Source organism: Phalaenopsis equestris, unplaced genomic scaffold, assembly GCF_001263595.1.
Source record: "Phalaenopsis equestris unplaced genomic scaffold, ASM126359v1 Scaffold000121, whole genome shotgun sequence".
NCBI lineage: Eukaryota > Viridiplantae > Streptophyta > Magnoliopsida > Asparagales > Orchidaceae > Phalaenopsis > Phalaenopsis equestris.
The window spans coordinates 281,853-295,253 of NW_018164563.1; the positions used below are offsets into that span (position 1 = coordinate 281,853).

The 13,401-nt window shown below is 35.2% G+C and overlaps 1 protein-coding gene across 1 annotated transcript in view; it reads left to right on the forward strand.

The window, feature by feature from the left end:
* The first annotated feature begins 1,439 nt into the window (after positions 1-1,439).
* The window catches only part of LOC110021071 (exosome complex exonuclease RRP44 homolog A), a 51,424-nt gene continuing 39,462 nt past the window's right edge, over positions 1,440-13,401 (forward strand). Inside the window, exons 1-11 of the mRNA XM_020719404.1 lie at positions 1,440-1,563; positions 1,634-1,771; positions 1,851-2,008; positions 2,254-2,309; positions 6,377-6,499; positions 6,578-6,708; positions 7,440-7,680; positions 7,761-7,917; positions 12,188-12,428; positions 12,814-12,970; positions 13,058-13,126. Coding sequence (XP_020575063.1) covers positions 1,510-1,563; positions 1,634-1,771; positions 1,851-2,008; positions 2,254-2,309; positions 6,377-6,499; positions 6,578-6,708; positions 7,440-7,680; positions 7,761-7,917; positions 12,188-12,428; positions 12,814-12,970; positions 13,058-13,126 — 1,525 coding nt within the window. The 5' untranslated portion in view covers positions 1,440-1,509. The remainder of the gene's footprint in view (positions 1,564-1,633; positions 1,772-1,850; positions 2,009-2,253; positions 2,310-6,376; positions 6,500-6,577; positions 6,709-7,439; positions 7,681-7,760; positions 7,918-12,187; positions 12,429-12,813; positions 12,971-13,057; positions 13,127-13,401) is intronic.

Consider the following 13,401-nt stretch of genomic DNA (forward strand, 5'->3'; position numbering starts at 1 on the left):
TTGGAAAGTTATGTATATATGATGCGTGCCATAAAATTTGTGGCGGTAGAGGAATGAATTAGCGTCTTAGCTTTGCACGAGAATTCAACACACACAGATAACAGAAGAGAAGTAAGCAGAAGGAGACACCTCGACTTTTTACGTGGAAAACCTTTGAAAGAGGGAAAAACCACGGGGTCTAGCCTAGTTGAAATAATCCACTATGAATGATGAGTATACATGTTCATTCTTCCCCTAAATTAGGGAAGATGAAATTACAAAGTTGTATAACTATAATTGGGCTGTAGTTCTTGGTGACAACATGTTGCAATGATCATTGTTGATTGCTGTGGAGGTAATAACCCAACGTGAGTGTTGTAGATGACTGCTTCAGAAGTGTTGATTGCAAGAGAAACCATAGTAAGCAGTTACGGGAGATGTGATCCACATAGGCCGTAGTGGCGAGTATGAATGACGTCCCGTAGGCTACAGGGGCCGGAGTCGGGAGCTGCTCGAGCTGTGAACCACGTAGGTCGTTGTTGACACACAGACCGTAGTGATGAGCTCATGTCCCATGACGATGACTGACGGTGTCTGATTGGTGGTGATCGATGATGATTGGTGATGATCGACAATGACGGTCGACAATGGATGATGGCGATCAACGAGTGTCGACGACGACCCGGTGGTGGCCGATGACGATCGACAGTGGTCAACGAAGGTCGGGATGGTGCTGAACTTCAGCTCCTTCTTAGAGCTTCCAGTTCTCTCTGAAGCTTCCAGCCCCCTTTCATGTGAGGGGTGGATGTCTATTTATAGTATTCTGGATGCAATTAATGCATGAATATCAATCATTTTGATCGGACGGTCTAGAGAGTTTCCTTCAATTATGCCGCATTTAATGGACATTTGAGTGCCTTAACGATGTCGGAATTGAGTGATATGGGGCTCGTTGGATTCGTCTTGTCGAGCCGCTCGATTCTAGTATAAATATACCAGTGTCGACATCTGCTTAACCTTCCAAATGTGTCCAGACATCTTCTAAGGATGATTTAATGACTTGATCTGAGCTTGATTTGACTCGAATTTGATTAGTTTTTATATAATTAGGTTCGTCTCATCTAGTCGGTCAGTTTGATTATAAGTTTGCTAGAATAAGGGCTCGAATGACTTTTTATCAAGATTTAAATGTTTCTTGCTTAAAATATCATATTGAAATTTGTGTTATACTTCAAGATTCGTGCTGAATGATGAAAATTATATATATATACTGCAATGTACATTTATCTTGGTATCCTTATTGTAATTATAAATTGGCGATTGCCCGGCCATAAAATCGGGACTTCTAATATAACAAAAATATTTCAATTAAAAGAAAGATCCCTCCGATCCAGCGACAACAATTAGGCTGGCACGTGCGCTCCAACCCCACGTGTCTGGTCCGAAAACAAAATCAACAACAAAACCCTCGTCATCCTCTTCCTCCCCTATTCTCGCTTTGCTCGATTCGCGCCACCCGCCAACTAAACCATGTTGCAGAGCAAATCGTTCGTGAAGAAGACGAAGCAGGGAAGAGTCATCAAGGTGCGTCGCCCTTCTTTTATTCTATTTCGAAAAAATTCCCTACCTAGCTCTAACTCCGAGCATCTCAAAGGTCGTAAGAGAACACTACCTCAGGGATGACATCTACTGTGGCGCTGTGATATGTAAGGTCTGCGACGCTTCCTCTGCTCGGCTTAGCTCTGCTGCCTCTACAATCCTAATCATCGACACCAACGTTGTGCTCCATCAGGTACTTTTGGGAATTTCACGGAGGATGTTTCCGTTCTTTATTTCTGGTGGTTTGTATTATTATTATTATTTTTTTTCAGATCGATTTGCTTGAGAATCCAGCGATAAAGAATGTCGTCGTGCTCTCGGTGGTTCTGGAGGAGGTTAGAAACAAAAATGCGGGGGTGTACAATAGGATCAAGACTCTCTGCACCGATGCGATGAAGAATTTTTTCGTTTTCTCGAATGAGCATCACAGGTAAGTGCTTGCTTCTGGTTTTATTGATAGTGTAAATCTTTTCATATATAACGGCTGAGTGCATACTTTCATTTTCTAATTTTTCGAGCAATTTTTATTTACAATTTCCCGTGTCACTGATTGAAATATGGTTTCCTTACTGACCAACCTTTTTTTTTCCTTCGTTTTTAGTTTTATCTAAATTGCAATTTAATGTGAAGAAATGCATGAATCTGATAAAATTCTCTTCTTCCCGTCTAATTCAGGGATACTTATGTCAAAGAGATGGTTGGGGAGAGCCCAAATGACAGAAATGACAGAGGTTTGCTTTTTATTAGCCTATTAGCAATAATAGCACTCATGAGAACGCATGAAGGCATATAGTATTATTTATAACATAATTATTAAATAAATTATAAGCAGTTAGCTTGACCTATGCATAGAGGAAGTGCGCCATGTAGACACTTTGAAGATGAAACTTCACTCTCACTATGCTCTATAAGATTTTCACACACACACACACACACACACACATTCACTTCTCTATCTAACTATATTCATGATAAGATCTTGATTTCTTTATGGAAGAAAGAAGTTTATAATCTTTGAAGGATGTGCATATTGCATTGAATATAAAAATGAGTACAAAGAGTAAAAAAACCAGGTCCTCAGACCTGTGCAAAAGTGTCCCTATCCTCGCGGAGGTTGACATAAAGTTTGGATGATTCAGGGACTATATCAAAAGAAAAACTATGTAAAATAGTCCTTTGGGCACAAAAATGGGTAGTTTTATTAAGCTTCCAAGGAACAAAATGAAAACTAACTTGTCTAAAGGAAAAGAGAAAACAAAAGTATGACTCTGAGATTCACTCTCCAAACCTTTTGAGTTAGGAAGCTGCTCATGTAGTTGATGACGTTGATATTATCAACTTTAATGATGACACCCTTGGCTTCTAACATCAAAGGTTGGATGATATGCTCGAGCAAAAGGATGGCTTGGAGTTCTACAATCCCACTATCCCAGTGTTGTAAGTGACATCCCATGGCATTCAACACCTTTCTCGTTTCATCCCTTATGATAAGCTCAACATCGGCCCTATGGTTCGGGATAAGCGTACCGTCTACATTCATCTTGATCCATTCTGGAGGGGGGGGGGGGGGGGTTTATATTGGGTTTTCCAGGACCGTAGCCGCAATATAGTAGGAGTGGTATAGGTACGCCCATGCTTCTTAGCAAGCCGAGCTGTCCAACATTGATAAATAGCTTGACAATAAATACATGCAAGTGGGAGTTGAGCTCGAGCACTATTCCTCAGCTTTTGGATGACCTCTTCAAAAGACACAAAATAAGGGAAAGCTTGAGGAGTGGAGTTAGGTACTTGTAAACGTTACATAAAATATCTTCACGAGCACCCTTTTCTCGAAACTACCCACATACAATTCATTTTAGGAAGATTTACTTGCATAATGCTCACTCAATTCTTATGTATTTACGTATTTAAAACGTAAACTTCAAGTTTTACATACATGCCACCTTACCTATGTACAAAAAGATATAGTAGTATTTTTGTGGAACATGAAAGATTTGGGTAGTATAACTGTAAATACTAAAGCTTAGGTGTTAGATATGTAAGTATATAGGAATTCGGTGGTATGCATATAAAAGTCCCTTCATTTTAATGTGCTGTGTTGCCCAAAATAACTCAATTGGCGACTACCCAATTCCAATAGATTTCTTAATCATGTTAAAAAGTTCTACCCGAAATTATCATGATTAAACCCAAACTCAACTCGATCCACCTAACTGCAAACCACCCACATGACATATAGTTTGGCATGTCTATTTGTATAAATGGTTCCAGGTTCTAGTTTGTCGTCAAATTGAACCTACTCTTTTTGAAGGAAACCTGCACTTGGATAGTTTTATCAAATGGGTGGAAAGTTCAACCTTAACCTTGCACAATGAAACCCAAGCATGCCTAGATTATTGTATTAAATAGCTTAGTTAGTATTAACACCCAACTTAATGGATATAATTACCGAATTTTTGCGTCAGTCTTGAACTGATATGACGATTAAACAACTCTATTAGCACTAACACGATACTTAATGGATGTAATAACTCAATTTATGCACACCAACCCAAAAAACAATAAAAAAGAACTTTTTGTTTTAGGTTTTTATGGGCAGGATGAAAGGTACCTCCTGTTAAATGTGTTATGTTTAGGTTTTGACGAAGTCAACCTAACACAATTTAAGCTTTTTGGGGTCTCTTGATTGATGCTCACTTTTTGATTTGGTTTGGGGTTGGTAATTATGTTTGTAACCTAAAAATGGTCCACTAATCCATTCAATTCTAATTGAATTAATTTCAAAATTGACGTGCTCTTATTCAAAAATGTCTCTTTTGAATTTTTTTCTTTTCAAGTCAAAATTGATCTGATATATGATAAATGCACATATTTGTGTTTGTGTGAACACATGCACAACCTTTATATAAATAACACTTTTGGAGTACTGAGTATAATATTTTATACAATTAGTTGACTTTAATTGATCTAGTTCAAAAGCTTTTCGCTTGTGACTTGACTCAATTTGAAATCAAACTCTTCATTTTGAAGTTTAGGTTGGCTCATTTGAAAATTCACTTGATCTCTCCTCGAACCGAAATGCAAAATGGGCTAACCCAAACTTGCAATTTTTGAATTTGTTTGAATTCCAGTTATGGTGTTGTGACGAGCCTTAACACCCTTACATACAATTTTCCAAAAAAAAAAAAAAAAAAAGGTAAGGTTTACCCCACAATTATCACTATCATTAGCCCCAATTATTTGGTACAAGCTTTATGTATCATGCTTTGCTATACAATCTTGTTGACATGCATGTGCTGTTGACTCAATTTTCCATGTTGTTTACATTTAGTTCGTTTTATTCCTTGCATATTCCTCTTCTGTTTTTTCTCCTTCACTCAATTGGCACACTAGTTTTTGTGTTATTCTTGCACAAGCTACCTTATTTCATTTTCCCAAGAAGTATATTAATTAGTCAAATTTTCACACTTTTGATGCTATAATCTTTTGCATAAACCTTTTAAATTTATCCATATTGCCATCTTCACATTTTACATTTGTTCCACACTATAAATAGGTTATTTTGTATGACTATTGCTGTGTTTTTATTATGCTCCATCAAAAACAGTCATTATACTTTGACATAGAATTAGAAGCTATTTAGCATATAAAACGTGCTTACGCAAAGTGGTGATTTTCTTAGTTAATTTACTAAGCAAATGACAATTGCTTTTTGGAAAGTTAAGCTGTTGAAGATAAGTGGAGCTTTTGTTGTTGTTGTTGTTGCTTTCTGTTTCCTTCTCTAATAGAAATATATTTATTTTAATTATGTCACAAAATTCTATAAGAATCCATTTTCATTTGTGGGTTTGAACAACTTTGTTTCTTTTTTGGTTAATACATTTGAAAGCTTTAGACGTGCTTGGGTTAGAGTGAGATTTTTACATTTATGCTATAATCACATATATGCACGAGTTAAATTATTTAATTAAAAGCACAACCATCAATTTATTTGCATGGGCACATGCAAAATTGCAAAAACAAAATAATTATTATTACATCTATATCATTGTAGGCGCACACAACTTGTAAGAACAGAGAAGGAAGAATAAGTTAAACTAAATTTTAAAATACAATATACAATAAGTTGCAACATATTATTTGTAATAATTGTAAACTTATTATCATCATTTTTAGAATTTTGACTATGACACCCTAATGCTATTGGTATGAACCTACCATTTTTAGAAGGAAGATTTACATATCTAACACCTAAAAATTATTTTTTACATATTTGCTACCTAGCCGAAGCGTTAAAAGATATATTTCAATGTTTTAAAGTCAAAATAGTGGTAATTTTGATGCTATATAAAAAATTTGGGTGGTATAATGTAAAAAAATAAAATTTAGCTGTTAGATATGTAAATACATAAGAATTGGATGGTATGCATGTAAATGCCCCTTTGAAAATTTAGTTTACATCAGGCATGCCATGTGAATTTGTAACCTACCTGGGTCTACCCCTTACCTGTATCCGCCCTCCATATTGTTCGCATTTTTTTAGTTCTAACATGTAGTTTTCATTTATTTTTTTCTTGGTTTTTTGTTATTTTTCTATACATTTTAGAGGTAGTCCTCATTGAATAGCACCAAGGAGATTGATATAGTTTGTCGCGGATTCCTTTCATTTTTGAAGACCTCCTCGACTATCTATATGTAATTTATGCATGGCTCAATTGTTAAAATTTTTTTTGGTTTTTCTAACTTTTTATAAGTTTTATTATAACTCTTAGAAATTAGCACTTTGCCCGTCTTTCAGCTATCCGGGTTGCCGCTCATTGGTATCAAAGCCACTTAGGTGGAAGCACACAAATATTACTAATTACCAATGACAGAGAGAATAAGAAAAAAGCCATTGAAGAGGGACTTTTTGCAGAAACAGGTATTTTTTGTTGTTGCAATGTTCTAAAATTTGTCTGGTATTTCTTGTAGCTCATAATGAACATGTTTATGTTTTTAGTGGAGTCATATGTAAGATCTCTTCAGCAGCCAAATTTACTGGACCTAGTTGTCATCCCGACAGCTCTAGACATTGTAAAGGAAGAAGTCGATGATCTAAGACCATCGAAACGAAAAGTTTTCTACCTTGAGGTCTAGTGATCTTCCAAAAGTTACACTATGGAGCGAGCAAAAGCTCAAAGTAGTCCCCCAACTATGAACATGTGATAAGTTTAATCCTAGACTTCTAAAATGCTCCACTTTAGTCTCAGACTATTAAAAATTGATCCAAATTAGTTCCTAAGTTGAATTTCATGGTTAAAGTTAACACCAACTATTAACTTTGAGGTATTTTAGGAATAAAATTTTAAATGAATTTTTTTTTATTTGCCTACTTTAATATATAAAAAGTATTTAAATTTATGAATGAGGGCAATTCATTATTTCATGAATTAAATAATTAAATATGGTCACCCCTCTTAAGGAATCTAAATGCTTTATCAATACCCAAAATAAAATTATAAAAATAATTTATTACTTAAATAGAGCAATGATAAATTTTTTTTTACATAATAGATAAATACTTTATTACGACCAAAATTGAGTAATAATAAAAATAAAATTTTATTTAAATTCTTATTTCTGAAATGCCCTCGAAGTTAACGGCTGTTGTTACTTTTAACTATGAAATTTAATAGAGGGATCAATTTGGATCAATTTTTAATAGTTTGGGACTAAAGTGTAATACTTTAAAGTCCTAGATTAAATTGATCACTTGTTCATAGTCGGAGGACTAATTTTGGTTTTTATTCTTCTTGAGCAAAGTTTTCATTTTTAATGAAAATCTATAACTAATATGTTTGGATTGCCTTTCTTTGATACAGCACAAACCTATGTCGGAGATCACTTCTGGCCTTCTCCATAGAATTTACCATCAGGGAAAGCTTCGAGTTAACCGATACAATCCATTTGAGGCTTATGTTGGAAGCGAAAGTGTTGGTGATGAGATAGTGATTTATGGTAGGGTGAACATGAATAGGGCTTTTGATGGAGATATTGTTGCTGTGGAGCTCTTGCCTCAAGACCAGTGGACTGTGGAGAAGTCCTTGCTTGCTGTGGATGATGGTGTGTTTTTTATGCTTATTAATGATTATTCTTCTTCCATTTTATTTGTTATTAAATTACATTTAACATGATATTTTTAGATGAAGATGAGGAAGATGACATTCATTTGGTTCCAAGCAGCTTTGATGATGCTCCAAGGAATGCTAATCTTGCAAAAGTTTCTGCTGGATCCGCGCCTACTGTTACAAGTCGCCCAAATGGACGTGTTATTGGTATTATAAAGCGAAATTGGAGCTCGTAAGTTTAGGAAGAAAATCTGGTTCCATAATGCTAATACTCATATGTTTTTTTTTACAATGATTAGCTGATATTATTCTTGACTATTGTTGAAAGACACACAAAATAGATTGATATCGGAGTTAACCCAAACCACAATAGGAAAAACAAATGTTATTACTAAAAACAATTAGATGATTACAAATAAACTCACTTGAAAGTAAATTACAACAAAACAAGACACAAACTCATGCTAGAGCTTGATTTGGGGGTGGTGGAGGTTGGCTGGGTGGTCGGAGAGTGGTGTGGTAGGAGCTGAAACGAGCTGTGGGTTGCTGGGACAGCAAAAGTGGGGCTGGAACGACGGTGAAGCAGAAGGCATGGAACGAAAGCGACAATTGAGGGCAGGGCTGGGATAGCAGTGAGGGTGATGTCGGACTTAACCGAAACCACTATAGGAAAAACAAATATTATTACTGAAAGCAATTATGCGGTTGCAATCAAACACACTTGAAAAGGAAATTATAACAAATATGACAAACTCATACTAGGGTTTGATCCATGGGTGGTGGAGGTTGGATAGGTGGTTCGGGGTTGAAATGAGTTGTTGGTGGTTTGGACAGGAAAATAGGGGCCGAAACTGTGTTGGCGGAGGGATGGGAATGCAAGGGGCAGTGAAGGGGTCCGTGGATTGTAGGACAACAAGAAGGGTATTGTCTAGTGTGGACATAGCGAGCGAGGACTGCAGGGACAACAGAGTAGGCTGCAGTCTAGGCAGTAGCAAGTCAGAATGATGGTTGGACAACAGGAAAATAACAAATTTGCTAATTTTTGGACGACGACAGCGAGGATTGGCGATTGAGAGTGATGCGGGAAGCTTGGGAAAGGGTAGAGGTGGCTGTGCAGGATGGCAACGAGGCGGGGAAGGGAGGGAGGCGGCTGGAAATGGGGAAACAACTGGAGAAAAAAAAATAGTTGTTTGTTCGTGTTTGAATTGTTCATTTTTTGCTCGAAATAGGCTCGTGTTCGAAATAGCTCGTGTATAAAATATTTGTGTTCAGTTCGATCTGCTCAAATAGGGTCATGTTCGGCTCTATAAAACCAACAAGATAGCTTTTACTGCTGTGCGCTGTAACTTTTTTGAATATCCTCCTTCATTTTAATATTTAAATAGCACTAAAAAGTAAATCCTTCCCAATGTGGGATTAGATTAAAGAAGGTGGTCTGGAAAAAAAAAAAAACCAAAAAAATCAATTTAACTAAAGCGGGATTGCAGGTGAGGCAATGTGGGGCAGGCAAAGACAAATTTTAGGGGCATTTACGTACATGCCACCCAATTCTTATGTCTTAACACATTGTTTGGGCAAAAATAGCAGGGCAAGTTACAGTCGAGCGGGATGGAGCAGGATTTGGAGGAAGTTTTCTACGGGCATTTACATACATGGCCATCAGAGTCTTATGTATTTACACATTTAACTCCAAAATATAAAAAAAAAAAAAAAACATAGCTGATGCTTGATTTGTAAAAATTCTAGGTGCATTTACATAAAAACCACCCAATTTTTTTGTATTTACATATCTAACACCTATTTTTTATATTTATACAAACTGAAATTTTCATATCATATTAAAAATGCCACTATTTTAATTTTTACTAATTATTTAAATAATTTGAACCAAGTCGAACACAATGGAACAAAAGTTTGTTCTCATTTTGTTCGTTTATAAATCAAGCTAAAAAATATTGTTTGTGTTTCAATCGTTTGCATAACGAACAAATCGAATACGAGCTGTTATGAACGAAGTGTATTTTCTACAACCCTAAAGGTAAGTAGTTAATCTGTCAAACTGGGTTCATATAGGGAAATTTGTTTCTATAATCAGACTAAATTTGTTCTGATATAAGATGGTTAGTTAAATTAGGAATCTTGCCATTAGGGGTTTATCGGATTTTAGAAGATGATCATAATGAGAAAACACAACAGCTGTTTGAGGAAGCATAAGCTATTATTAATCTAATGATGATTTCCTTAAGAATAATAAATATAAAATGATGATTTCCTTAAAGAATAATATAAGTTCTACTAAAACTTTTACAAATTACAAGGAAGTTAGGGGTTTCGAAAGAGCATGGTTGTCAAAGAAAAAGCTATAATTTTTTGTGGTTCATATACTCGGCTATGTACTGCACCATCATCATCATTATAAACTATCCCATCTTTCCGTTGTCAGGTTTGTGAATTCTAATTGTCCATGCACTAATTTGGGTGCTATTTGTTGTATGATTGACCTCATATCCCTTCACACAAATTTTTTTATCATAATACTTTTGGTTTATATTTCTTCTTAATCTTTTTTTGCTTTAACTTGCCTATTTTTTCTATTGCCACGCTTCTATTTTGTTTTATATATGCTCAAATCATGTAAGTTTATTTTTCACTACCTCGTCTTTAGTAATATTTTTGTAATTCCTTTCATTTAATTATCTTTAGTCAAGTATTGTTAGAGAGGCTGAAATTTTTTTTTATAAAATTGCAAAGTTGGGCGGGTGAACATGCTTGGATGGGTGTTTAGCAAAACTAGGAAATATAAATTAAAAAATGATTATATTAAATGGAAAATGAGAGTAGCATTTATGAAAGTAAAATACAACAACAACAACAACAACAACAACAAAGCCATAATCCCACTACGTGGGGTTGGCTAAATGACTCTTTTTTCTCCATTGCATCTTATTTAGAGTCATATTTTCATTTAGTTCTAGTAAATTAAGATCATCTTTAATACAATAAGCCCAAGTCTTCTTAGCTCCACCTCTGCCTTTCTTAACACAAGTCGAATCTAAAACATCTACTCTCCTAATCGGATCATCAGATGGTCGACGTTTAATTTGACCAAACCATCTAAGACGACTTTCTCAAATTTTGTCCGTCACAGGAGCTACACCAACCCTATCATGGATATATTCTTTTCGCATTTTGTCTTTAAGTGTAAAGCCACTCATCCACCTAATGATTCTCATCTCGGCAACACTTAACTTATTATTATGCTTCTCTTTTAAAGGCTAACATTCAGCGCCATATAGCATTGCAGGTCTCACCACTGTCTTATAAAATTTTCCTTTCAGTCTAAGCGGTACTTTTCTATCACACAAAAGACCCGAAGCATTCCTTCACTTCAACCAACCAACTTGAATTCTACTATTAACATCCCCATCTATATCACCATCGCTTTGAACAAAGGACCCAAGATATCTAAATCGTTCACATCTTTTAATAATTTGATCATCCAAAGTCACATTTCTGTCGCTAGAGCTATTACTACTAAAATTACATTCTATGTATTCAGTTTTAGTTCTACTTAAATGAAGGCCTTTAGACTCCAATGTAGACCTCCATAATTCAAGTTTTTCCTGGGCTTTTTTCTCTCGTTTTATCCACGAGAAGGATATCATTAGCAAAAAACATACGCCAAGGTACATTCTCCTGTAGATGTCCAGTAAGACCATCCATAACTAAAGCAAAAAGATATGGGCTTAAAGCCGTTCCCTGATGTAATCCAACAGAAGTTGGAAAATATTTGGTCAATCCTTCTTCAGCTTGAACACAAGTAACAACTCTAGTATACATATCTTTTATGAAGGTAAAATAGTGAAAAATAATTGATGTTGTTTTTGTATATACAAAAAAGAGTTGAATATATATTGATATGGTGGATAAATAAAATTAATGTCAAGAGATTAAAAAAAAGAGGATAGAAGTGCATGCAACCTTTGATAGGAGTGCAATGTAGAACAATGATTTATAAAGCTTACTCCAAAAATCTGGTTAGGTTAATTGGTGATGATGATATTGATGGGGTAGAAGTGCATCAAGAAAATGGATGGATAAACTTAATGTGGAAGGGCTATCGATAAAGGGTTAGACTTAATGTATGATTTCTAGAAGGTGTGCAAAATATTTAAGAATAAAATTTACACCTCATCATTTGGTAATTATATATCATAGGCCAGAATGAGCATTGATCAACCTAACCTCAAATAGTTGGTTTAAGGCTAATGATGATGATGAGGTTGCAAGTCTTATTAATATTGTAATTGAGACCATATATTATTTCGTTCATACAGTATTTAGCATTCTCAGTAAGTACAAATCTACTTATTTTCCATTGAAATTGTTAGCCAGAACGTGTATTGATAAACCTAACACTCTGAGCTTTTACTATAAGTCATGTTGCATGACGGTTTGGTTTCCATGTATTGATCTTTGTTTATTAATTACCTTTCTTGCAGTTATTGTGGGTCTTTGGAGCCAATGCCATTGCCTGCAGGTAATGGTGGTGTAGCCCATGCTTTATTTATCTCCAAAGATCGTAGAATTCCTAAGATCCGCATTCAAACTAGACAGCTCGGAAATCTTCTGGATAAGAGAATCATTGTTGCGGTTGATTCGTGGGATTGCTCATCTAGGTACCCATTCGGGCATTATGTTAGAACTATTGGACAGATTGGTGATAGAGAGACTGAGAGTGAGGTAAGTAAAAAATAAAAGTCTATGTACTAAGATTTGATAATTGAAAAAAAGTGTCAAATAGCCTCTTGACTCTCTACAAAGAGTCATTTTAGTCCCAAAGTCAATAAAAATTTCAATTTAGCCACCAACTCTTTTTATCTGGGCTGAAATAGTCCCACTGAGGACTATTTAACACCAATTTAAAGAGCCTAGGGAATAATTTGACACTTTTATAGACTAAAATGACCACCCCAGGTAAACAGTCGGAGTAATATATTGGCTCTTGACTATTTGATAATCTTTGAAAGTTTTCTTGTGTCTTAAGATGCTACTTTTGCTCATGGATCCTGCTACTAAAGTTTATTAGAATTGTTGCAAAGCCGTGATACCATGCTTGATGAAACAGGTAGTTTTAATTGAAAATGATATAAATTCAAGGCCATTTTCAGTGCAAGTTCTTGCTTGCTTGCCACCTCTTCCATGGTCGTTGTCATCTGAAGATCTGGCTAAACCTTATCGAAAGGATTTACGGCATTTGAGGGTTTTTAGTGTTGACCCACCTGGTAGCTTAGCTTGTTAAATTTGCCATTTCTATACAGTTTATTTATTTTTTTCTTGGTGCAAGATCTTAATTCTGTTGCTCGACTCAGGGTGCAAGGACATTGATGATGCATTGCACTGCACTCCTTTTGCAAATGGAAATTTTGAAGTTGGAGTTCGTATCCGACATCTGGGTTGCATTTTAGGAAGATTTACACAATTCCAATTTATTTACATAATCAACACCTAAACTTCAATTTCTACACACACACCGCCTTACCTATGAATGAAACGCTGTATTTAACTTTTTAAAAGTTAAAATAATTGTATTTTTGATTTGACATTAAGAATTTGAGTGGTATAAATGTAAAAATAAAATTTAAGTGTTATGTATGTAAATACTTAGGAATTGAGTTGTATCTAAATGAATTTTTATTATACATATATATATATA